General features: G+C 39.6%; 1 protein-coding gene across 1 annotated transcript; it reads left to right on the top strand.

The window, feature by feature from the left end:
- Positions 1-290: 290 nt before the first annotated feature.
- On the top strand, positions 291-25,723 carry polr3b (polymerase (RNA) III (DNA directed) polypeptide B). Its single transcript, XM_023295978.3, has 28 exons — positions 291-470; positions 739-771; positions 1,478-1,534; positions 1,615-1,679; positions 1,763-1,838; positions 2,577-2,677; positions 2,906-2,997; positions 3,131-3,248; positions 3,778-3,886; positions 4,565-4,687; positions 7,002-7,118; positions 7,199-7,333; positions 8,500-8,661; positions 9,891-10,091; positions 12,090-12,252; positions 13,512-13,665; positions 13,903-13,977; positions 14,699-14,797; positions 14,889-15,016; positions 16,656-16,865; positions 16,999-17,157; positions 18,688-18,805; positions 18,968-19,110; positions 21,285-21,388; positions 22,489-22,655; positions 23,719-23,832; positions 24,035-24,208; positions 25,331-25,723. Exons 1-28 carry the CDS (start codon positions 399-401, stop codon positions 25,458-25,460), a joined length of 3,399 nt encoding a protein of 1,132 aa, XP_023151746.1. The 5' UTR covers positions 291-398; the 3' UTR covers positions 25,461-25,723.
- The last annotated feature ends 2,070 nt before the right edge of the window (positions 25,724-27,793 follow it).

Here is a 27,793-nt window from a genome sequence, read left to right as displayed (position 1 = left end):
AAAACGGCAAATTAAACTGACCATGGTTTAATGTTGAAAAGTCATGAAAGAGGAAAACTTCCAAGGGGAATGAATATTTTCTAATATATTTTCTACAGTGATAAACTGTCCAGTTCACGGGGAAACATAGTTTAGTCATGTAAAAGAAACCAACAGATTAGACAACCAGACACAATACGTGTGTTCTCCATACCAGATGGTTGCAACAAGTAAAACATCCGCAGTTACTGCATTTTTATTTGTGCAACAGCTGAAAGCGGAACTCATTCTTTGATTCTGCCTGCACGGAGGTTTTACGATGGAACACGGCGGAGCAACGCATGCTGGAGTCACTTCCGACGCCGTTCATCAACAGTGAAAGAGTTTTATGTGTTTACAGTTGAACGGCGGCGTTCACCATGGAGGTCCTGGGGGGAGAGTTTAGCGACATGAGTCCTCAGGAGCTGGCGGCTCCTGTCAACACTGTGGCGGTGAGTTAGAAGAAACAAGGACGGAAAGTTTCGAGCAGCGGGAAGCTAACGTGTTAGCCGTTAGCATAGTGTGGCGATGAATTAGTGGAGTTAAAGTGTTGTTGTTAGCATAAAATAGTTTGCTTCCTGTGAGCAGCAGGTTGGAGACATTTATACAACGTTGTTTTAAGTCATAGCTGCTTAATAAAACGTATAGCAATTAAATTTACACATATAATGACTGATTTGAGTAATATCTGATGTGTTATTTGTCTTTTCTTTTTTACAGGAAAAATGGAAATTATTACCAGCCTTCCTGAAGGTAACAGAACAGCTTTGTGTCCAAAATTTTGTACTAAATTTGATATATTTTTTCATTAAATGCTTCAAACGGTAGTGGGAGAATTAGTAGAAATCCTCTATAATGTCATGGTGTATGCAATATTATATCACCTTGTCAGTTTAGAACATTTTATAATGTGTATTTCCTGAAAATAGCATTTTTTTGTTTTGTTTTTTGTGAGGGCTAAAATAGGAAAAATAAATACATTGCCTCAAGTCAAGAAATCTCATTGCCTTAATGAAATAAATTTAAAAAATATATCTAAAGTCTCTTTCTGGTCGTTGATTAATCCCACCAGAAATGATTTGCTGTGTATCAAAATTACACATTTAGAAGTTTTTTCCATTGAGATAATTCCTTCATGCCTTAACCCTGACAACCCCAAGCAATTTTCTGGGTGTTTTTTGCCTCATTGTAACGTTTTTCATCAATGTCATTTAATTTTTCACTGAAACATAAAGACTTGTACCTCCATGAAAACAGCACAACGATTGCTATAAGTAGAGGAACTCAAACATTTCCTGTGTGCAGTATAACATAGTTTTGATACATGATAAGATAAGATGGTCCTTTATTTCTCCCCACGCCAGGGGAAATTCACATTGTTACAGCAGCTTATGTAGCAATAAACATAGTAATAGTAATAAAATATCCTTCAGTTTTTCGTGTATTGTGCTTTTTGTAGGTCAAAGGTCTCGTAAAGCAGCACATCGACTCCTTCAACTATTTCATCAATGTGGAGGTAAAACACAAACCAAACATGAATGTGTTACAACTGTTTTTGTTGCATCTTGATTTAAATATTAATGTTTTCTTTTCCAGATAAAGAAAATTATGAAAGCAAATGAGAAAATCACAAGTGATGCTGATCCAATGTGGTACCTGAAGTAAGTCCTAACCTTAATACATCTGACATAGAAACTTCTAGATTTTGATTTCTATTTTAAAAGAAGAAATGTTTTCTCTGCAGATACCTCAATATTTATGTTGGCATGCCTGACGTTGAAGAAAGTTTCAATGTAACCAGACCAGTCTCTCCTCATGAGGTGAGCTTCATCCGCTGAGGGCTTTAAAAGGGACAGTAGCTTGTTTCTGGTGTTAAATATGAGCCATTGCTAACTATATTCTAATATAGCTAGTTATTAGAGGGACAGAAAGTTAATTAACAATAATTTTAATAATCAAGAAGCAACAATATTTCCCAGTTTTAGACAGTTATTCAGAATGTGAAGATATCTTTTGAGTTTATGATACCCATGATGTATATTTTCTGTAGATTTTTTGAGATTTAATTGATAATGTGGCACATTTCTTACTCAAATACATGAGATTTTCCTGCATAGAGGATTTTACGGTGCCTTCCAAAGAGATTTTAGGTTTTAGGAACATTACCAGTGTCAAAGTAATAAAAGAAAAATTCTAAGTTTACACCATTTTTGTGAATTAAGGTTTAATTTACATAAGCATAATGGACATTTTTGTTCTTTAAAAATGGTCAAAAATAACATAAAATGCATAGATTTCTGTTAAGTTTATATGGAGTAATTAAGGTCAATCAGATCTAGTCTGAGGGAGGCAGAACTCTGAATACATAGTATGTTGATGAATAAAGTGAAACACTAGTTGTAGGGATGTTTGGTAGTTATTTTTGGCAAAATATTGCAGTCTTTGTAAGGTGATGTGTTACAGCTAACAGTCCTTTATCCGTGCACTGAAACAGGTTTTCAGATCAACATGTTGGATCAAATCACTCTGCTATTAAAATGCATCGTTTGTTTCCACAGTGTCGTCTCAGAGACATGACCTACTCAGCACCCATCACAGTCGACATAGAATACACCCGCGGCAGTCAGAGAATCATTCGCAACGCGCTGCCCATTGGAAGGTATCTTTGTTTTTCTATTTTACACCCTGTGAAGGTGACCCTTAAATCCTCAGCTGCAAAAATCATTGAGCTCTAGTGACAAAAAATGCTCTGTCTTTGTACGACTGTCAGCTCTCCATTTTACTTTTTTCACTTGAAATAATAGTTTCTGAGCAATAACAGTCCTATTTTACTATAGTATCACTCACATGTTGTTGCTGTTAATATATTTAATTGTTCTCTTGTCAGGATGCCCATCATGCTGCGAAGCTCCAACTGTGTCCTCACAGGAAAGACGCCCATGGAGTTTTCAAAACTCAATGAATGTCCTCTGGATCCAGGTACGTAATCATAAAACAGTCAGCCTAAAACTAAATAAACACATTATCCTAGTATAAATCTATAACAGTGATTCAGTAAAAATGTCTTGCTGCCAGTGGCTCTCTAAAACTTACTACGTTTTTTCATCCACAGGGGGTTATTTTATTGTGAAAGGTCAGGAGAAAGTCATCCTGATCCAAGAACAGCTGTCCAAGAATCGAATCATTGTGGAGCAGGACAGGAAGGGGGCAGTCGGAGCCTCAGTGACCAGGTACTGAAACATCATCTCCAGTAATCAGTGGTAGGATATAAAATCTGTTTTCATTAAAGTACGTCAAGAATAGATTATATGAAACTATGCTGTGGATTTGTACCTGAAGTCCACAACATCTTAGAGTCTCAGTTGATGCCAAACAAGTTCTTAAATCTTCAAACCTTTTTGTCCTTTTTCTGTCTCAGAAATGTATAAAAGACTTTACTATTGATGCAAGTGTAAACCAAACCCAAAAAACTTTTCTACAATCCAGGAAATAGACTGTATGAATTTTCTTTCATTCCAGGTTAGAAATATTAATGTTTTACAGCCTTAAAGCTCAGAAATTTATTTGCCATGTAATGTAATATGCAAGTGTTGAATTAATGCTGATATATGGGAGTGACCCCCTCTCAGTGCTCAAAATTATCTCATGTATCTATTAAAAGTGCTGCAGTTAGTGTGGTCTCATTAGCTCTTAATTTTCCCATATTTTTAGATGAAACTTAACGTGTTATTCTTTCTTTTTCTATCCTCTTCATTGCAGCTCTACTCACGAAAAGAAAAGCAGAACTAATATGATTGTTAAACAAGGCAGATTCTACCTGAGACACAACACGCTGTCAGAGGATGCTCCCATCGCCATCATATTCAAGGTAGAGCAGTTTATGTTGCTGCTAGATGTCCACCAGGTGGCGCTGCAACACAGCAAGATGATTTTAGATAGAGTTGTTATTGTTTTTTCATGTTGTTGCCTCAAAGCCTGAACTAAAGAAGTCTCGGTAAAAGTCTGTTTTTGTGTCAGTTTATCCTTCATCTCAGACATAAATAACACATGCATGTAGTGGGAGGTTTAGTAAAAGTTGTTTATTTAAAAGTCTGTAGCTTCAGTCGTTGTTGAACAGATTGATTTTTATGCGTCGTCCTTTATGCTCAGTGAAATGCCAGTTGGACAGCTGGTATCATCAAGTAACAAACCTTTGCAAACACGCTACCTTGTGAGCATGAAACAGTCATTATCCACCGCTGTATATCCCGGGTGACTTTCCTGCAGAAACAGGTCCATTGTGGGACTGACGCATCAGTTCCCACCGCTTCACATTTCCATAAGCAAATGTCAGACAACCTTCTGACTCCCAGTTCACCTCTCCCTCCCTGTAAACACACTTCGCCGCCGTATGTCGTCTCGTCTCAGCTCTTGTTCTCGTTACAAAATGTCGACTGTGTTTGTTTTGTCCATAAGGGCTTCATCTGGTTACACAAATGAAAACTTTAGATAGGTTTTTATGTTACATCAGGGTACACATTCTCTTCTTTGCATGTTGTTCACACAGGGTATGGGTGTGGAGAGCGACCAGGAGATAGTGCAGATGATCGGCACCGAGGAGCACGTCATGGCCAGCTTCGCTCCGAGCCTGGAGGAGTGTCAGAAAGCCCAGATCTTCACGCAGACTCAGGTACCTCAGTGGCAAATATCTACTGGAGCTGAGAGGTAGAAGTCATTATTACAAGCCCACAGAAACACTCGGGTCACTTTAATACACAAGAGGAGTCAAGCTAAACCTTAGGAAGGAGCTTTAATTACCTTTTCATTTGGATTTACAAATACAAATGTGCAAATAATGTGACCATGGAAACAAAATGTTCAAATGTTGATAAAAACAAGTGCTGTGTGCATGTACATTTTGAAACCTCTTCATTAAAGGAATAGGTCAAGATTTTTGGAACTGAGGTAGATAAGAACACTAATGCCAGTCTCATACCTGTACAATAAATGTGAACCTGAAGCCTCCTGATAGTTAACTTAGCTTAGCCCAAAGACTGGAAACGGGGAATCAGCTACACTGACTCCATCCACCTGCAGAGAATCCGTCTTCTAGCATCTCCAAAGCTTAATAATTGGAGTTTGATCTTGTTGCTTGGAAACCTCACGATGCCAATTAGATTCAGAAACTTCTCATTCTTGCTCTTTGGTTTTTGTACCGATTTAGCAAATGAGATGAAACGTGTTTCTAATTTTATATTTTTTCAAGGTTTTTGTTACTGTTTCCTTGTTTCCAGTCTTGTTGCTAGGAAGCTAGTGAATATTTCCACTGTCAGTTAATCTGTTTTTTTGTTTATAAAATGTCCCAAAAAGGTGAATCAGTGTTTCCCAAAACCTAAGTTGACAAATGTGCTATTTTATAACCAAAAGATATTTGATTTACTGTCATAGAAGAGTAAAAAAAACAGAAAATAATCCAATTTAAGATACTGTAATTCAAAAAAATGACAAACTTTTAATTTAGTGTTTAATTTAATAATAAATTAATTGATTAATCTTTGCAGCTGTACTTGTGCTCAGCTAAGCTAACTGCCCTCATATTAAACTCTCAAACTCTCAGCAAGAAAGAGCACTAATTTCATTAAGGGTATTTAATATCGCATATAAATCGATCAACCTGCTGTAAATATTTTATGATTAATTTGGATAATTTTCAAATCACGGCTTGTTCAGAAGAATTAACTTGGAAATGAAATGTCTGATGGTGACAAGGTGAGTTCAGAACGTGATGCAGCTGGAGGTCTATAAACAGCAGCGTTAAACCATCAGTCAGCACTAATGTTCCCATTAACTTCATCTGAAGAGCAGCATGTTGAGACGCAGAAACAAGCGGCTGCTGTCTGTTGACAGGAGGTATTTTCTTTGTCTCTCTGTGATCAGATGACTAAGGTTTTGTCTTACCAGCCAGTTAAGTAACGCTTTCCATGCGTTATTCAGGAGGCCCACGTGTTTTCTTTGACATCTACAGATGAATGCAATCGACCAATTTGTTTTTCATAAAGATTATGTTGTTAGAGGAGCCGCTGATGCATTGATGAGGCCATATTTGCTTCCTAGCAACCGTTCACCACTGCTCTCATGTTCCTCTGACTGCCAGCCTCCATGATGTCTTTTCATGGTATTCATTGGGTCATTGTATTGTGGACAATGAGGCCTAAATCTATATAATTAAAGGCAGATAAGGCTTAAGAAACATTGTTATCAGATTATGATAAGTAATCTGCCCAAACCAAATTCGACTCATCTTCTTTAGGGATGTGTGCTTAGACATTAGAAACTGGACAGGTGATTTAATCAAATCATTTTATGGTTTTTATTTCTCTAATTAGATGATTATGTTTTGTACACAGGTGCCCTTAGGATATTAAATGTATATATTTTTGTGTGTTTTACGCGCTGTGGACGGCAGGGTGGGTGGTCCTGGAGAAAATCTTTAGTCTCATTAACCTCTGACCCTTTCACTGGTTGAGCGGCGGCTGCAGCTGCCACAGGTGTGTGGCTGTGAGTGTGTGTGCACGCATGGTGATGTGCGCATTACGCCCTTTGTGATTCACTTGACCCACCACCAGCCTGATACATGTGTTTTCTCTGCTCTTTCTCTAGAAAATCCAACACATTTCTCTTTATACACAACATTAGCGCCTAACGCCACACGACCTTAATTGCAGTGTTTGATTGACATAATGCTAAATTAATGTTGACCATGGAGGAGTATCGAACCCCAGAATCCATTTATGTAACATTGATTATTGAAAAGTGAAAACTGAAGGCATCGTGTTGTCCAAAAGGTGTGAGATCCTGCTTTCCTCTTGGACTCTGACTTCTGTTGCCCATCCTTTACCCTGTTTCTCTTTGTTATCTGTTAACTTAGATGCAACATTGACACCATTATGTGTTTCAAATGACGTTCAACTCACCTGGTTCCTGCTTCCTAACCTGTGTTTCAGGCTCTGAGGTATCTCGGTAATAAAGTGCGGCGACAGCGCATGTGGGGAGGCCCGAAGAAGACCAAGATGGAGGAGGCCAGAGAGCTGTTAGCGTCTCTTATCCTCACACATGTGCCTGTATGTAAACTCACTAAACTCACTAAACATTACCAGTTTAATTCACACAAAATGATAATTATTTCCTATTTTGTCTGCAGGTTAAAGAGTTTAACTTTCGAGCTAAGTGCATTTACTTGGCTGTGATGGTTCGGAGGGTGATTCTAGCTCAAGGGGACAACAAGGTGGACGACAGAGATTACTATGGCAACAAACGTCTGGAGTTGGCCGGACAGGTACGCTACTACACGCCTTTCCTTCACATGTGCTAATGTACTGCTTGTGCTTTGTTTAATCCTACATTCAGGTAATTGTTACTCTTTATATTAAAAGACAAAAACATCAGCTCCCTTATTTTCCCTTCATTCGTCAGTGTGATCGGCTGTAAATGAGCCAGAGTTCAGTTCTGGCATTAAAGGCACCCTGTTGAACTGGTTTATTCATTTTCACTGAATGTTTACTGCTTTTTCTTTACTCATAGCGCTACTAGAAAACAAAACAGGCCTGATGCGTGTTAACAATGTGTCCAGAAACACGGCAGCAACGCTCACATGCCTCAGTGGGAATGGATCACAGCGCTACACCGGAGGACAGCGCCAGCTCTGGCCCTGATCTCTCACCTGCATCTTTGTTCCTGCCACCTTCTTTTAATAAGACGCTCATTATTTTCCCCTCAGCTTTGTTTTTCCCTGTTTTGTTTCCCCCCCACCTCCTCCCCCCTGTATTTCAGCCTGGCTTTGTCAGGAGAGAGATATGCGGTGGCACCAAAATCCCGAGGATGTGGAAGCATGGGGATTTTTCAGCACCGTGACAATAGAAATGCTGCCTTGACTGCAGCGATTGAGCTAATCCGCAGGCCCGGCTCTGATAATGTAATTACGGCTGTCTTAAGGCCTTTAATTTCCCCCCCAACCTGCTCTGTGTAAGGAGTAGGAGATGGGGAGGAGCGGGGGGCACAGAGCCCTCTTTCAATAGGGGGCTTACACACTAACAACGCCAGCAATCTCCTCACTCTCCAATTATGGTTCCCTGACATTCAACTAATTGGCCTGGCTGCGCAACGGAAGCTTAATTTCTTTATTAATTTCAAGCAGCGCTGCCTGTTTGTTTTGATGTATGCTAATGCACAGGGTGGGTGGGGGTTGTGAGAGAGGTTGCCTCCTGTAGGCCTGGCGGAGGAGGACAGGGACCCGGGACAGAGGCCAGGTCAGGCTTATTTGTAAGCCGGCACACCTGGTTATTAAATGTGACGATAAACGCACCTCGGCACTGATTAGAGACGCTAACGGAGGCAGCGTTCCAGAGACGTGTGAAGACACAAGGACAGCAGCGTCTCTGACACGATGGTTTGGAGACTTGACAAGTGAATAAAAAGTTCTCACTGACTGTCTGTGTTTTCCAGCTGCTGTCTCTGCTGTTTGAAGATCTGTTTAAGAAGTTTAACTCTGAACTGAAGAAAATCGCAGACCAGATCATCCCCAAGCAGAGAGCAGCTCAGTTCGATGTGGTCAAGCACATGAGGCAGGATCAGATCACCAACGGCATGGTCAACGCCATCTCCACGGTGAGTCAGAGGCCGTTAATACACAGTAATACCTGAATATTATGGTTGATCCTCGTTCACATCCTGATGCTTACAAACATCTGGCACTGCAAAGTTTCAGCTCTGTCCTTTAGCTCTGTCTCTGTAGATTGTGTTGGAGAGGAGACAGAACAGATTAAATTTTTAGTTTTTTAACCCTCTGAATTCCAAGCAGCTTCTTCATGTTTTTTTTTTACTTTTATTTCTGTCATATTTTGACTCAATGTGGACTAATTTTCACTACTATATAAAGTCCTGCGCCTCTGTGGAAACAGCAAAGCCATGACTAGAAGTGGAGAGCACTCAGAAATGTCTTTGGTGCAGTAAAACCCAATTATAATGTCGTAAATGAGAGTTGAATTATTTCATGAAAATTGGAAAAGCCCAGACTCAACTTGGAGGAAATTTTCCAAGGTTACCAATGCTTTCTCCATGATAATTTACTACTCACATTTTAAATTTGCTTCCATATGTGTCTCTTACCTGCTCTGTTTAAGTACATCCAGCGGTTCAGCCCAGAAGAAGAATTTCTGCCACGTGACTGTTAATGACTCAATAATGGTTTCCCAGTTGCACCAAGAAGTGCCTAATTTTTAGTTGGGTTTTTTTTATAGAATCTGACCAGAGCAAACTGTGAATCTATGGTGAATTTTGAAATGAGACAAGAAGAATAAAATGATTTTGATGAAACTGTGCATTTTTTTAACTTTAGATATGTTTTTTCAGACCAAAGACATATATTGGTAATTGAAAGAGTCAGACAATTTTACATCTCTGTTCTTTTAATTTCTCTTTTCACTGTTTATGGCTCTGATAAATGTTAAAATTTTATTGATTTTTGTAAAGACAACATACCTTTCAAAGCTGCTGGCAGGTTTTAGGGTTCAGAGGATAATAAAGACACAACCTTGAATTGTTCACTTTTAATTTATTTTACTAAAAAATGTGTAGTATGGTTTTTAAAAAAGTGCAGATTTACTCACTGAGCTGCTCCCACAGCTTTCAGCTTCTGTTAAAGAAAGCTGCAGTTTGATGTTTGACAGATGGAGGCTCAGTTGTAATTTAATCAGCCCCTCCTACATCTAATTAATGTAATAATCCTAAATTTTGAAGGTCAGGTTTTATTTTTTTTTAGCCGTGAAAGCAATTTAGCAGGCTTTAAATAGCTTATATAGTCATTAATAATTTGTCTCACTGTTTTCTGTCAACAGGGCAACTGGTCTCTGAAGAGATTCAAGATGGACCGTCAGGGGGTCACCCAGGTTCTGTCTCGTCTCTCTTATATCTCGGCTCTCGGCATGATGACCAGGATTTCGTCCCAGTTTGAGAAGACCAGGAAGGTCAGCGGGCCGCGATCCCTGCAGCCGTCACAGTGGGGAATGTTGTGTCCATCCGATACACCTGAAGGAGAAGTGAGTCTCTGCTGCAGCTACACCTGATCTGATCTGATGATGGAGTCTAAAGTTACACAAAGAGCAGCTCTGTGTCAACGCAAACGGCTCTCCATGCTGAATGAAATGTGTGTTATGTACGTAAGAATAATGCATCACATTAATATGTATTGGAGTCAGGGTTATAATTTGTTGCTGATTGTTTTCTTAAGTAATTATTGAGTTATATAAACTACCAATGAATATATACTACCAGTCAAAAGTCTGGACACACCTTCTCCTTCAGTGTTTTTTATTTAATTATTTTGTACATTGTAGATTAATATTGAAGACATCAAAGCTATAAAAGAATACATATGGAATTATGTTGTAAACAAAAAAGTGTTAATCTTCGGTATTAAACTGCAATGTAGAAAATAGTACAAATACAAAAAAGGCATTGAATGAGAATTTGTGTCCAAACTTTTGACTGGTAGTATAAATATAATATATTCATTGAAAGATGATATTTCAGTTAACAGCCACACAGCATGCACATTGAAAAGCAGCAACGAGCAAAAAATACTTTGTTTTTGAAAGTTAATGCAAAAATATGATTTAAATATTGTTTATTTGGTAGAATATTACAAGTTTAAAAAATCACTTTTGTCCATCTTTTTTTTTTTTTTTTTTTTTACATTTTTACTAAGCTTTGATTAAAACTGATTTTAAATACGTGTTTACGTTCAGGTAATGACATTTATTGAGAATATGTGTTACCTGCAAACTACAAATGGCTCAAAACTTTTTGTAACCATGAGAGATGCTGCAGTTTTCCGCTTAATGAAATCTTTTAGCATCTTCACATGTTGGAGCTTTGTCCCGGTGCTGACAAAACACAGATTTCGAGACATAGATGGGTAAATAGATATTTTATTGCACCAAACAGAAACTTGTTTTGCGCTCATAGCGGCTGCGTCACACAACTTCAACATCATAACGCACATTTATGCAAGTACTCAAATCACACAAATGACCTCATGCCAAAAAATGTGTCTAGAGGCGCTTTTCCATTAGCGCTTACTCAACTCGACTGGGCTTGACTCGACTCGGTTTAGGTGGTTTTCCATTACAAATGAGTACCACCACATCATGGGGGGAGTCGTTGTAGCACGGTGGCCCAGAAGTCCCTTAACATCATTTGTGTGTGACACAAACACAACACAATGGAGGACATGGAGGTGATGGTACACCTGCTGCTTGGTCTCTGGCTTTTTGTCCATTTTTTCTTCCATGAAGAGCAAAGTGCACCATCGCTGTTGCCAGTTTTTTTTTTTTTTGAACGCTGGGTTTGGTTTTCACAAAGGAGTCGCTCTCATGTGTCGTCACTCTCTGTCCAATCAGTGGCCTGCAGTCTGTAGACGTCACGTTATCAGCTCAACTCAGCTCGCTTGGAAGGCCGGCCGAGTAGGTATTAAAATAGAATGAAAAACCTCACAAACCGAGTAGAGTCGAGCTGAGTAGGTGCTAATGAAAAAGCAGCATAAATTCACAAAGACTAAAGTTTCAATTGATTAAAGAACAGATATAATGGACCAGTGGTTTGTAGTAAAAGTAATAAAATGAATTGTTAAAATTAGCTATAGATAAACAATTAACAATAGTTTATGTAATAAAGAAACATGATGTCATCTTCTCTTTATAAAGTTAAAGTTCCATTAGATTGCATTTAATCAGTGTTTTCTTGTGTAGAATAAAAGCTGTATAAAACAAGACGAAAGAAAGTGAGAAATGAACTTGGAAAGCAAATACACTCCCTAAATGTGTTATATAGGGTTGTTGGACTTCATCAAATCACATTCAAGGAGGCATAATGTTTCTTTCACTCCACAGCCACATGTTGCACCTGTTGTTGAGGAGGAGAGATGATGAGAGCATCGTTTGATGTCCATTAAATGTCGTCGTATTCCGGTTTGATGCTTCTGTGTTGCTGTGTTTTCTCACTCTGACGATATCTGATAAAAGCCTGTGCTTTCGTAGGCCTGTGGTCTGGTGAAGAACTTGGCTCTGATGACTCACATCACCACCGACATGGAGGACGGTCCCATCATCAAACTGGCCTTCAACCTCGGGGTGGAAGATGTCAACCTGCTGTGTGGAGAGGAGCTCTCCTACCCGACCGTCTTCCTCGTCTTCCTCAACGGTAAAACTCCTCCGCACCAGTGGAACGTAATAAATAAATAAATAAACAGAGAGAATTAACACTGGATGTTGTTCCTTTAGATCACTTGAAAAGAAAGTCTTAATCCTGCCTTTTTTGAATGCACTGCGTATGAACATGAAGGGAAAAACATTCTGTTTAGTTTACAGAAGGTAATTTTGTGTTTTGCAGGGCGGCTGATAAGTCATTAATTTCATGGCAGCAGTAGGTATTATTCTTGAGTCAAAACTTGGCCCCTTAATTACTGTATATGTTTGTCTCGCCACTGATAACTGTCAAATTATATTAGCTGCCATACCATTTAATTAGTTGGTAGCAGCAGGTGTCAAAGCCCTTCAGAGTGTGTTCGGTGCAAATGTGCCCTCACACAGAGGCAGAGCACAGTGTCTCCTCTGTTCTCCACTCATTTGTCTGTCAGGCTTGATATGAACAAACCCCTGCAGGCAGTTTGAGCTCTGCTTTCTGCAATCGTCGAGGTTCAGAGTAACACCGCTGTGTATTAAAAAAACGCCCGTTTCAATCCTTCATTCCATGCAGAGTTTGTGGATGTCAGTTTTGAGTCACGAACTGAAAAATCTGCTGCAGTGTTGAGTTGGTTAATCATAAATTATGATTCTTTTGCTTTGTTTTTTTTAATTTGTATTTTATTGGTTTCCAGAGCGTTACAGGACACATTCCAAAGATGTCACAAGAGATGTATTCTTGAAGGAATAAATTTAAACAGATTGAAAAAAGAAAAGTAAAGACATTTCAGAAGACAAAGAGTAAATAGCAACAGAAATACCCCATTAAGGTTATCCTGAGGTTATACAGAAACAAAAGTAGAAAAAAAAGAGAAACGGCAAACAATTAAGTATCTGATAACTTGTGTGTTCTCTCATGATTCTTTTTCAAGTCAAAATGTCAGAAATTTCTTGTTGCCGATTATTATAAGACTAAATTTGCTGTTTTTCCTTGTTTTCTGTGAATATCTTTACATTTTAGACTAAAGATGTCACATTGGGCTCTGAGGTGTGAGGAGTTTGCTTTGTTTTCCATTTTTCAGGCAGAATGAGTTAAAAAGTAATAAAATATATAATTTGCTGTCACATTTGATCATTTTATTCATTCTCAGATGACACTTATTCACATAAAATCACAGAAAAGTACATTCAACACATCCATCTTCCAGAAAGCAAATATCTTGAGTATTTCTGTTGTCAACCTGAAGTTTTGTCCCCCCGTCTGTTTTACTTCCTCAGGTAACATCCTTGGTGTGATACGAGACCATCATAAGCTTGTCAGCACCTTCAGACTGATGCGCAGGGCAGGTTTTATCAATGAGTTCGTTTCCATCTCCACCAATCTGACCGACCGCTGCGTGTACATCTCGTCTGATGGAGGACGACTCTGCAGGTGGGGAAGTTTAGCAAAAAACGTGCAAAAAAACAAAAAAAAATGTATATGCAGTACATGGAGCACAACACTGTCACATATCACAAGCAAGATTCGGTGTTTTACGCTTCAGAAGTCCTAATTTCAGTCGACTTTGAGAGTTTTTCTTCACGTGTCACTATGTTTTCATAATAAAGTAGAAGAGAAACGTGCCTCAGTGGTTGAGCTGCTTTGGTCTGTGCTGTTTATCTCCTGCAGGCCGTACATCATCGTTAAGAAGGGAGTGCCGATGGTGAAAAACAAACACATTGAAGATCTGTCTCAGGGCTACAGGTGAGGCTGGGAGTATCACTCGTTGAGAATATATGTTAAAGGAATGTAAGGTTTTTCATGGAACTTGTCATTTTGATTTTAGCCATATGTTTAGATATTTTATTTATGCCTTTTTTTCACCATACATGACCGAACAAAAACCTCATGCAAGAAAACTATTCATTTATTTGACGGTGTTATACAAAACTTAATCTCATTCTTATTTTTTTCTGGAAGTTTGAGTTCTTTCTTCTTGTTACACACTTCTAGAAAAGGGACTGATTTCTAAGTAAATTTTTCCAGAGTCTGTAGAATATGTTTCCTCACTGCTGCCATCAGGACTCAGATCCTTAAAATGCAGAACAAACAGGCTGAGAAACAGCTTTTTCCTGTGATCAAAACCATAACTCAAAACAGTATCACTTTTAATGGTTCTAATGTTGCTTTCTTGCAGTCTCCTGCCCATATTTATTCTATCTTAATGGTTTTTATGTGATTTAATTTACCTCCCACACTGTACTGTATATACCTTGCCTCTTTATGTTGTAATACTTAATATAGTCTTGTTTTATATGTACATTTGATTTTTGTTATTTATTGTTGTTAATTTAGCTTCTTATCAATGCAGCCTGTTCTATTCTAACTTTTGCAGTGTTTCAAATTAATTCTCAGCTAAGATTGGACTTTCTAAACAGCAGATTTAATCTTTTCTGAAACACCCTTTTTTTGTTCTTGACTCCAGAACCTTTGAGGATTTCCTGCATGAGGGCCTGGTGGAGTATCTGGACGTCAACGAAGAGAACGACTGTCAGATCGCGCTTTATGAATACATGATTAACAAGTGAGTGTTACACAATGAAGTTGACATTTAAGAAAAAAAATCCTCCTGGTGTGATCTACACAAACCTCTTCTGTTTTCTTCTTTTCTTTAGAGACACGACGCACTTGGAGATCGAGCCCTTCACCCTGCTCGGAGTGTGTGCCGGCCTCATTCCCTACCCCCACCACAACCAGTCGCCCAGGAACACATACCAGTGCGCTATGGGCAAGCAGGCCATGGGTAAGACTCAGCTGAGCAGGTAGCTTCAGTCAGCAGCCAATAAACTGAAATTGTTTCTCAAGCCTCCTCCTTGCAGCTGCAGCTCTTTCCTCTGTGCATGCACAAACACAGACACTACAGTAATTCAATCCTACATGAACACTGTGCTTAAGCCGCCTAAATCTGCTGGTTCAGAGTTTAGAGTTTTATTTGCACAAGTTAAAATCATACAAAAGGACATTAGAATAACAAACAGTATAGATACAAGCAGCCTGCTGGTTCGTCTCTCCCAAAACTCGGCTCCAGCGCTACTCCTTGTCAGAATGCATTTGTATGTGTGATTGAGTGTTTGTCTTATGTGTGTGTGTGTGTGTGTCAGTGTGTGTATGCGTATGGACATCAAACATGGGGGGCTTGCGTAGGTTCTCCATTGTGCAGTGTGTGCGGAGGCCCTTTCCCTGCCAGTCACCCAGAGTGTCATTAGCAATTCATTGTGTCTGCTCTGGCTGTGCTCAGGGGGTCAGTGTGCTCAGCTGCAAAAGACCACAGAGTGTGCACCCGTAGCTCCTTGGTTACCAAAACTTCCCCAAACGGCCCTGCTAACATTCGTAAGAGCCGCGCTCACCCCCACCCTGCCGCTTTACCTCCGTCCATCCCTTCCTCCCCTCCCCCTCCCCTTCTATCTTTACAAAAACACAGACTGGAACTATATTTGGCCCAATATCCTCTGCCTTGTCTGTTTTGTATGGACGGCCCTATACATGTGCAAATCTGGTTGTGTGGCCCGGGCCTATTATCACAGACTCTGTGCTTGTAGCCTGATTGTGAAGTAATAGCATCTGACAAATGTCAAGGCTACCAGGGAGGCCAGGCTTTATGCCATAACTCGCCTGTTCCTCCACTGCTTCGTTTTGAGACGGTGCTAGCCACACCCAGTCAAACACGATATTTAACACCTTTAATCCTCGAAAAATTGCTTTATTGACAGTTACAGAGATTCTGTGTACATTAAAACACTACAGCTTTGAAGATAATATTACAGGCACATGGTAAAATTGTCCCAGAGTCGTTGTATTAAATATTCCAGAAGTTTCATTAACCCTCTGAACCCCAAACAGTTTATACATATCAGTGCTTGTGTCTCATTTTGACTCACTGTGGGCTGTAAAAACTTAGAATCATCATGTGTAACATTTTCCAAATGACCACAGGTGTTACCCATACTGGAAAAAATGGCGACTCTACGTACTACAGATATTTTACTACTTAGATTTTTGATTTATTTCTATACTTGTTTCCTGTCTGCTGAACACTGCCTGCAGTTCAACCTAGTTCAGCAAAAAAAACTCAGAATTTTTTAGTTGTCCCAGGAAGCTGAGAACTTTTTCCTTTCTACAGGATCTAGTTACTAAAATTGGTTTATTTTTGAGAAAAAAATGCAAATGAGATCTGTAGAATAAAGTGATTTTGATTTACTATCTGGATATTAAGCTTGGATGAAGTGAAACACAAACAGGAGTAGTTCAAGGACCTTCAGAAAGTTAAACAATGTTGAATCTGAATGTTTTTACAGCTTGTGGTGTAACACACTTTTCAAACCTGTCAGCGATCTTCACAGGGTTCAGATGGTTAATTCACTCTTCGTGTTTCATCTCTGTAGGAACTATCGGCTACAACCAGAGGAACCGTATCGACACTCTGATGTACCTGCTGGCGTATCCTCAGAGGCCGATGGTCAAAACAAAAACCATCGAGCTGATCGACTTTGAGAAGCTGCCGGCTGGTCAGAACGCCACCGTGGCTGTGATGAGCTACAGCGGCTACGACATCGAGGATGCTCTGGTCCTGAACAAAGCTTCACTCGACAGAGGTAAAAGCTGCTGGTCTTAAAGTACCGCTGATCTCTCTGCCTTAGTTTTAATCAACAGCATGTTAAAGTATCACCAAAGCAGTTCCAGGCAGCAGACAGGAAGTTTGATCACACTAAATATGTTTCCCTCCAGGATTTGGCCGCTGCCTCGTCTATAAAAACACCAAGTGCACACTGCGGCGTTACACCAACCAGACCTTTGACAAGGTGATGGGGCCGATGCTGGACGCCGCCACACGGAAACCCATCTGGAGGCACAACATCCTGGACGCTGACGGCATCTGCTCCCCTGGTCAGAGACCCAGCATGCTTTGCTGCTCTTCACTCTACTACAGGCTCTACTGCTACAATTATTTTATTGTTAATACTATTCTTGATCGGCTTTTCACTGATGTTTCACTCAGCGAGCAGTGTTGATTAGTTTCACAGGTAGTTAAGGCCGTTTGAAATAATATGTTTAAAGTGATGTGATTCATCTTTGATTCAGATAATGCTGGATTTTTATTCTTGTAGAGTTAAAGTATCACTGACTTCCACGAAAAGAAAGGAGTTTGATTGAGTTAATTTAGATTAATGCCAAAGCAACAGTAGCAGAGTATCCAGCTTTCTTTATCACGACTCCATTTTGTGTTGGCATGCACACACCATGACTAAATGAAGGACACTATCGTGGTGCAATGAGTCACTTTTCACATTTCGCATACTTGGACACTTGTTTCATCAGCGTCCACTGAGAGCTTCCAACACGGCATCCAAAATCTCTTCAGAGCAACAATTTACTCAACACTCAAGTTAGATAAAAGGTCATTTAGCACAAGTTTGTGCACACAGTGTCTTGCATTCTCAAGCAGCTGAGCAGTGCTGGTTGTTTTAAAACAGCAACTTTTGTAAATGGAGTAAATCCTGTTGATTCGAGCCACAATGAAGGGGATGTTTTAATGTCGTAAGAGGCTGCAAAAATCTAGAATACTGCATTTACAGAAACACACAAGTAGCTTTACCTTCTGGTGTTGGTTGAAAACTAGCTGTGAGAGTCTGCATGTCTGTCCCTGATCGTTCTTCAAGACAAAGAAAACATACAAAATGAAAAAAAAACTAAAGTTTCTTTGATTGCGCATTTTACAAAACTGAAAACTCAGAGAGCGCAGTACTCCACCAAGGCTGCTCAGTCACTGTGTCATTTCCAACGGGTGAAATCTTTAAACAATTTGTGGATCCAGACTATAAGCCTGCCAAAATCTAATCAATTGGTCCTTGTGTCATTTGTGACCTTTCCTTGAAAATTAGACAGACGGTGATCGTCGCATAACTCCACCGAGGCTCCACCTCCTTGACAGATTAATGAACATGTACAATATTTTGCAGGTGTCTCCAGGTATTACCAATACTGGAATAAAATAAAATAGTTTACATACTTGTCTCCTTCAGCCCAGTTCAGTGTAAAGTCCCTGAATTTTCCTCACGTTACTGTTAATTGCAGCTGAAGGCTTCATGGTTGTGCCAGTGAGTACAGAAGTTCTCCTTTTTTGCTCAGTTTGGTTAGAGCAAGGTACTTATTTTCTGTGATTTTGTAATTTTGATATTACAATTTTAAGGTTAAATTTGGTTAAAGTTTTCTGACTGAAGGGCGCGTCACAGATGTGGATGAAGATGCAAGTCTTCCTGTTCTGACAGTGTCTGGCTGTGCTAAAAGGTGCACATTTGGCAGTTAATCAGAAGCAGCGTGCCTTTCAAACCCACCAGCAGATTGTTTGGGTTCAGAGCTTTTGGTGTGTGTCTGCTGGCCGTTTTAACATCGTTTGAATTATCGTGTGTGACTCAGGTGAGCGAGTGGAGAACAAACAGGTGTTGGTGAACAAATCTATGCCAACTGTCACCCAGACACCACTGGAGGGCAGTACCCAGCCAGGCCAGCCCCAGTACAGAGAAGTGCCCATCAGGTGAGTGCCCTTCAGCTCCCAACACCACACCCTCCCACCACGACGTGTTCACCGCACCGTGGAACTTTCATATATGTGTAGGGAAATAACAAAACAGGATTTGACTCTTTTGCATCCTGCTCCAAATATAATCACGTTGGCTCTCCTGTTCTCTGTTTGCAGCTATAAGGGCTCGACAGACTCGTACATCGAGAAGGTTATGATCTCATCTAACGCTGAAGATGCTTTCCTCATCAAGATCCTCCTGAGGCAAACCAGGAGGCCCGAAATAGGAGACAAATTCAGCAGTCGACACGGACAGAAAGGTGCTATATCTCAGTGAGATACGAGCTGCATGTTGAGCTCAAACCTGCCATAAGAAACAAAGGGTTTCATTAATATTCACCACTTTAATGCCAAATTTCAACCTGTTTTAAAAGATTGTAAATGACTGTACAAAAAAAAAAGAAAGAAAACCTCTGTGCTGTTGGAGCATTTGTTGAGTCAAGTCCCGGTAGCTGTTGCTCTGTCACTGCCCCCCTGTCCTCATCTTTCAAGAGCTCTTTTCAATTAATTGGCTCTTTGTCCTGTGCCAGACTATGCAAATTTATTACACCCCAGCAGTATTCTGCTGCTACTGGGGAAAAAGTGTTTACAACCTCCATTGTTTTGCAGCACCTCCCCTATAGAGGGCTTGTATGATGTTTTAATCAAAAAGCTAACTGGCGCCATGCATAATTTACTCTCTTCATTAACACGGTGGGCACTGGGCGGTCAGCTCAGGATGGGACAATGTCTTCTGTCTCAGATAGTGACGAAGAGAGAGGGGTCGCGGTGGGGTTAGCCGGAGGAGATCTGGAAGGAAACGCCCAGATGTGCAGCTGACGAACTGCTAGTTTTTAATTGAAGTTCTTTGTAGTTACGCTGAGGTGTTTGCTGTTGTGCAAGAAAAGCTTGTAGAACCTACATTTTTAACACCTGCGGTTTGTGTTTGTCTCTAGAAATGACTCCTGATTCAACACATATATAATTATTTAATTAGAAGTGAGTTTGGCTGCTGTCATAGATCTCCCAGCTACTCATGACTGGTCTCATAAGTCCTGGTCAGCAGAGCAGAATAAGTTAATTATTTACCGGTCACACACACGCACACACACACACACACACACACACACACACACACACACACACACACACACAGCTGTGGAGGTGGGGGAGGAGGTGGAGGTTGTCCGTAGTTGGGGCCTATTGTGCGAGCCGCCACTGTGGAGCTGTATGAGCTGTGATGGAGGGCTCTGGACCCTTGCTGTTGTCTTGCCTTTCTCTGCTGATTTCATGCCTCTTTTATCATTCACTTTCACACAAAACAAACAACACCGAGGATGTCTGCTGTTGGAACTAGTGTCTCTCTGTGGTCAACTTCTCCACCACTTTCCACCTCTCTCCACCTCCTCTCACTCCTCTTTCACCCTGCGTTTACCCCCGATATTCAACCTTTTTCTTTCTGCCTTTCCTCTCTTTTTAGTTTCTTCTGGCCCTGCATTACTCGCCTTTTCTCTGTTCTTTTCACCTTCTTCCTGCTGTTGGATGACTTTCCAGTAAATCGCCGCACTTGTTCCCCGTCAACATCCTGTTGCAACATCCTGTAAGGCATCAACAGTCTTCTGTGTCGCCGACTGCTCAGCTAATAGTGAATTTTTCCCACGTGCACTGATTGAATTTCTCCTCTCCAGTTGATCCCCTCCACTTCCTCTGACTTGAACTGAAAGTCATGGGTGTGTAATCCTGGTCTCCCTGTCCAGCTAAGCACCTTTCTCCACTTCCTGCTCTCCTTCTCTTTGCTCCTCTTTCTCTCTTTTTTTTTTTTTCATTTGCAAATGGGCCTACAATCTGTTTACCCTGGCCAGTGAAAAGTGCTTCGGCCCCTCAGCAAACATTTGCACTCGCACTTAAACTCCTGGCTACCCGGGTGCTTGTCCCCCACATCATGTGAGTCAAAGAGGAGCCTGTCTGTCCACATGAGTATGGAAATGTCATCCTCCGCCAGAGGTCCATGCAGAGCCTCCCAGCACAAACACACACAACAAAACTGTTTTACCACAAGTTTTGGTGTGGTCTGTTACGCTAAAGGACAAACGTCCAATTTAAAATTTTCCTTTTTGGCTAAAAAAAATGAGATAAGACTGCTGCTAACCTTTTTGTTTTAACCTTAATTTTGTTTTTTTGTTTGTTTTATAGTAAATATTTAGTCTGTAAAACGCAATGGAAAAGGTTGTTAGATGTTATAAAATGTCTTGGAGATGGAACACTGGATATAAAAAGCACAAATGTTTGCCAACTTACTAAGTAATTCTCTGCATTTTATCCATTTTATTTTCTTTCTGTAGATTAGTTGCTTGCTGCTGTGGGCAACCAAATAATTTTTATTTATTTTTTGTCTTTGTCAGATTATGCATTTGTTTCAGTATCTTTTTTCTTTGTGCATTTGTGTTCACTTCAGGTGTTTGTGGCCTCATCGTCCCACAGGAGGACATGCCGTTCTGTGACACGGGCATCTGTCCAGATATCATCATGAACCCTCACGGATATCCCTCCAGAATGACGGTGCGACTCTTTGCAGCTGTGAAATAACAGATTTTGCATTTTTATTGCATACTAATCTGCAGATTATTTCCTCAAAGCAAATGTTTTGTTTTGAAAAAAGAATCTAAAATGAGTGTGACAATTCCCCCAGAGCATAAGAAGACGTATTTTATTATGCGAAATCCAAATATATGCACTTTACTGTTACATTTCTGCAGCTGGAACTAGATGTCTGCATTTTTACTTAACAGTGATTAAAAGATGTTCAAAATAGTTGCAGCTAAATTATTCAACCATTGATTAATTTAATCGACTAATAATTCACCTCTAACATTCTGTGTGACTTTTATCGAGGAGGTTAAATTTCCATTTGTTTTGGTGAAAAGGTGGTAATTTGACGGCTAATCCCGGACCTGTAGTCGGCTGTAATTTGTGATTTTTGGCCGTGACTTCAGTCTGAGTCACCTCAGTCGCTGGTGTTGACTGTCGCTCTTCATAAGTTTGTGTCGGCTCTTCTGAGACAAAACCCTCATTATCCCGGCTCCTCTTCTCTCTGGGTTATCATTGGCTTCCAGAGCACACGTCCATTGACGCCGTTAAGCAGCAATCTCACTGTTCACAAACAGATATTTGTTGCTGCGGAGACGGCTGCCAGCGAAGCCGCCGCCTGTAGCAGTGTGTGGAAGTTTTATCAAACATGCCCAGTACATCTGAACTGTAGGATGGGGCTGAATGGGAATGACATGAGACTTGGCCCCGTTTCTGGCTGCTTTTTGTCCGCTTACACTGTAAAAACCTGAATGATCTTTACTGCTGAAGTTGTCGGTGCCAGTGTGTTTGCTGGCTGTGTTGCCATGGAGAAGACTCAGAAATGTTTGGCTCGGGAGGATGTTTCTGTGGCCGGAGAGTGATATGAGAGTAGGTGTTTCCTTTTATGTGCTGGGGTCAGGGGTCCTCTGGGTGCGACCTCAGTGGAATTGTAGAAATCAGTCATCCTTAGACTGCTGTCCCAACCCTGAGGGGTACATGTGTAATCTAACCTCACCCACAGTATCTACATGTGATGTAAATCACTAGAGACTTGTGAACACAGCTGTTGTTCCATTTCTGGACTCCATCAGGTGGGGAAGTTGATTGAGCTGCTTGCTGGGAAGGCGGGAGTCTTGGACGGCAGGTTTCACTACGGTACAGCCTTCGGAGGCAGCAAGGTGAAGGATGTGTGTGAGGATCTCATCCGTTATGGCTACAACTACCAGGGCAAAGACTACGTCACCTCAGGAATCACTGGGTAACAAAAACATGTTTTAGCTCAGCAACCACAGCAGTTCACATTATTAGTCAACATTTCCAAAGCATCTGTATTTTCAGATTTCTGGTATTAAGACCTGTTAGCTGTTATTATTTCTACTGGGGCTGTCAAAATTAACGCATTAATGCAGATTAATCCATCTCCATGATTAATCTGATTGAAAAATTTGAATGCAGTTAACCTACCTGCAGCGCAGAGTGGCTCAAAATCCCTGAAACGTCTCTGGTGATGCATTGTGGGCAGTTTGTCCAAGCAAACTTACTGTTGCAAATGGGCAGTTGATCTGGTAGTGGCAGAACCAAGCAACTCAAAATGGAAGACACTAAAAAGCACATTTTCCGTGTGTGTGTATATATGTATGTATATATATATATATATATATATATATATTCCCTTCTTTCTTGGGTCTGTTTGCTCATGCAAAATGAAATGCCATTAATATAGATTAAAATGAATAATATTTAATTGTGATGTATCAAAATTAATCCATAACAACCCCGTGAATAATCAGATTAAAAATGTTAATCATTTGACAGCACTAGTTTCTACATTTACAGTAAAATTGTGAGCTTGCAATTTCAAAAACATAATCATACCAAACTGGAAGTTTGATTTTAATGGTATGTAGTTATTTGTAAAAGAGTTTACTGACTTTTTCATCATGCTTTTCATCAGTTTTCTTTACTGTTTCATATCCTACCTAACTCTGGTCATTGGGTCCAGTTGTTAAAGCAAAGCTCCTTGGCAACCAAATGTTCAATGTCTGACATCTCAGAGACACCTGAAGGCACCATTATAGTCATGATGTTTTTACCGTCAAGTTTTTGTAAAGCAGCACCTGCTCTCACCTGCATAATTACAAGATCATAATTATCATTAATAGATGATTCCTTTGGTCTGTAACAGTTATTTACAGAGAGCAAACCCACAAATGTTCATAGTGCAGTCTCCCCTTCCCTCGCATTTTTCCTCATTTAATTTCACAGTTAATGAATAATAAAATGCTTTAGCTTGATGTGTCTGAATGCTGTATTTTTATCAGGGAACCTCTGGAAGCGTACATCTACTTCGGCCCGGTGTATTATCAGAAACTGAAGCACATGGTTCTTGATAAGATGCACGCCAGAGCCCGAGGCCCCAGAGCCGTTCTCACCAGGTAAAACCAACCGTCCCTGTTCGTAATATGCCTCTGCTTGTGACAAATGTTTAGATTTTTTTTTTCTAAAAACCCTCAAATAGCTGCATCAGTTTAATGTCTGAAGTCACCACATTTGAAACTCTCAGACAGGGTGAAAAAATCAGGTTATTATGACATGTCTATTCTTTTTTTTACTTGCACTCACCTCTCCCGCTGACAGGCAGCCGACGGAGGGTCGCTCTAGAGACGGAGGTCTGCGTCTGGGCGAGATGGAGCGCGACTGTCTGATCGGCTATGGAGCGAGTATGTTGCTGCTGGAGCGCCTCATGATCTCCAGTGATGCCTTCGAGGTTGACGTTTGTGGGCAGTGCGGACTGTTGGGCTACTCGGGATGGTAAGATGAAGCCCAAACCCACCAGCAAGTCTGAAAAACATGTTGTCTTTGGAAATGTAGAAAGAGAGAGAAATATTTGTCTGGCATGCTGTTCAGTCAGGAAACTTAACAAAATGTATGCGTAAATTTAAGACTTTTCGGGTGACCAGATAGCTCAGCTGGCTGGACGGACGACCCATGAACAGGGACTATAGTCCCTGATGCAGTGGTCATGGGTTCAAATCCAGCTCATGGCAATTTACTGCATGTCATTCCCCTACTCTTTTACCCATGTTTACTGTCTCCGTCTCACTGTCCTATGAAATAGAGGCAAAAATGCCCAAAAAATAATATCTTAAAATTTGTGACATTTCACCAAAACCACTTTCTCAAACATGTTATTTAAAAAAAAAAAAAAAAAAAACGCCAAAAAGAAACCATTTGCTTCAACCACATTCTGTAAAAAACAAAAAATTATGTGTTCTTCTGCAACAATGGAAAGCTAAAATTGACTCAGCTGCGACTTCCAGGAACGTGACAAAAATTCTGGCACTTTGTGGCAAAACTGCAGATTAAAATAAAATATCTTTAATCTGTAGAGTCACCATTTTTTTCCAGTATTTGTCTCACTTGAGGATAAAATGCTCTACATGTTGATTCCTGATATTTAAGTAATTAAAGAAATTTAGCTTTCATTTATAACATTATAATTTAATTATACTACACTTTCACTGTTATTTTTTTTTTTTTAATTTTTTTTTTACTTCAGGCAGTATTTTAAAAATGATTTCTGTCTCCTTTCCAACATAATCCAAAGAGACTTTTTTTTTCTTTTTTATGAGTGATTACAACTTTGCCATATAGTAAGTAAAAATGTGAAACCACTTTGTGTTCAGAGGGTTACATAACTACTGCAGGATTTGAAGAGGCATTGAATGAAACACCTGTAGGAACGGACGTCAGAGCTTTTGTCCGTTACCCACACATATGTGCGTCAACTTGCACTAAAACAAGAGCTAACTTTATAAAACAAAGTATTCAAATAGTTTAAATGTTTTCAGCCTCTTCCACATCAGCTCCTCTGTGTTTAAAACTAAGCGACAAACTCTAAACTTGTGCGTTTTGTGTCCGTTTGTCTTCCAGGTGTCACTACTGTAAGTCGTCGTGCCACGTTTCCTCCCTGCGGATCCCGTACGCCTGCAAGCTGCTGTTCCAGGAGCTGCAGTCCATGAACATCATCCCCCGACTCAAACTTTCGCGCTACAACGAGTGAGCAGCTCAGAGACAGAAACGTGTGTGAGTGTAAGGTTTAGAGTCAGAGATATAATGTAAAAAAACTGATTTAAGTTGTAATAGATGGTGGAGCTTTAAGTCAGCAGAGAGAAACGGTGAAAACAGGACTGTTCTGACATTTTTGTTATTCACAAAACGCAGTATTGGGAAGTTTAGAACATGTTTGTGATTTATGTTGATACCTTTTCACCATTTTGCTCTTTGTGTACATAATAAACACAAAACAGTCATTTTGTGAACAACTGCTGTGTATTGCACAATTTTTATGAATATTAAAATAGGCACACTCACATTTGATTAAGCATAGAAAAAAAAATAACACAAGGAACAATAGAGCAAACCGTGAGCAAAGGTTTTCTAAGCTTCTTGAAAAGACGGCGTGTTTAGTGCTACAAACCATTCAGATCTTTATGTTTGTGCTGAAAGATTGAAAAAGAAGTATTCTGGATTGTTAAATGTTCCTTCATCTTCAAGCAGTCAGTGGTTTTCAAATCAGACGTGAATCTTCCTTTCACCAACTGACCTTTAACGTCGCTGGTTTGATTCCAGCTCTCCCTCTTTATTACATGCGATGTCTAGTAATTTTGAAATGCCTAATCTTTAAAAAAAAAACCTGCTGTATGGTATGATAAAGCAGCTGGAAGTACAAACTCTATGCGGTCTGTAATTTTTCCTTATAGTGTGTTCAAGTGCTAAGTATGAAGCTGAAGTTAACTGAAAAATGATGTGAAAATAATGTGAAAGTCTCGTCAGGCGACTGAACATTGTTAACTATTGTGTGGCAGAATGATGGATCGTCTCCTCAACAGATGTGACAGCATGAAAAGCTGAAACTGCAAAGAACTTCGTTTTATAAATACGTAAGATGGAATGCGATGCCTCGAGTATTTACAAATTTGTAAAGAGTAGATAAACTGAAATACATAACTCATGAGAGAGAGATGGTTAAAGTTTTTATCACAGTATTAATGCAAAAGAAGACATTTTCCAATAGCAACATTTCTTATGTCGTAAATACAGGCATAATCACTTAGAAAAACAAACTATTAACTGCTTGTTCTGCTATAATATAATATACGGCACTAAACTCTTAACCAGCTTAGCTATTTTAATCTTAACTGATCTTTTGATTATTTGCCTGATTACTAGATATTTATTCAACACAAAACACTTTACAAATCCCAGAATTGTGTCACATTGTTTTGTTTGACCAGAATGCAAAGATACTTTTAGCTGTGGATTATTGAAAAACACCGTAACTGTATTTACATTTTTGAAGCTTGAACACGAGAAATTTGGCATTTTACAAAAAAAATACCTTAACAAAATTATTCACTCTCTGTTGGTTGACTCTCTCTCTCTCTCTTTATATACATGTATATAAAACCTCCTGAGAACCGAGAAAAAAAAGTGTCTTTCAATTTAACTTTTTGGGAGATTTCCTGCCTTTTTTCACAATGTAACAATATTTTTTATTTTAGATTTGGCATCATACCCACTGTGGCCAACAGAACGAAAAAAAAAACAAAAAACGGCAACACTTCGAAATCAAAATAGCCTGACAAGAAAATAAAAACGTCACTTTTACCCTCCTGTTATGTTGCGGGTCAGACTGACCCATTTTAAAGTAAAACAATATCAAAAAAAGAAGTTGTTAAATTATTTTTCAGTTTGAAACATCTTCTGCTTGGATTTATTAGTGTAACCAACGTATAAAATAAAAATGGTTAATTTCACATATTTGCAAACCCACCCTGAACAGAAGAGGTGTCTCATGTTATTTTATCAACTTTATGAAAAGAAAAAAATCAAAATGTAAAATAAAATGTAAAAAAATCAATGTCATGTAATGTACATTAAAAAAAATTTAACATGCATTTTTTTTATATGAAAAACAAGTGAATTATCCTCATTGAACCAAGATCTGGAGAGGTAAAGAACTCCACTGCAGTGAATATTAATAGAAATGGAGTTAACAATGAGATATAAACAATGTTTATTGGGATTTTTTTTGGTTTCTTACACTTTTGGATAATTAAACATGACCCAGGAACATTTTTGCTGAACCTAACAGGAGGGTTAAGAAACTAAATTAAACTGAACATGAACATAAATTAAACTCTCATCAGTCAGGAGGACTGCGTTTTGTCTCAGCATGAAAACAAAGTTCTCCTCATCCCACCCAATCATGAAATACGATTGGAAATGGTGGGATGTCCTCTATGGAGCACATCAGGATTTAATAGGGTAGCTCAAATGAGTCAAGAGATATCCACTACAGAGGACATAAATGAATAGATTTGACTCTACAAC

Source organism: Amphiprion ocellaris, chromosome 3 (assembly GCF_022539595.1).
Source record: "Amphiprion ocellaris isolate individual 3 ecotype Okinawa chromosome 3, ASM2253959v1, whole genome shotgun sequence".
Taxonomy (NCBI): domain Eukaryota; kingdom Metazoa; phylum Chordata; class Actinopteri; family Pomacentridae; genus Amphiprion; species Amphiprion ocellaris.
This window is presented reverse-complemented; position numbering and strand designations above follow the sequence as displayed.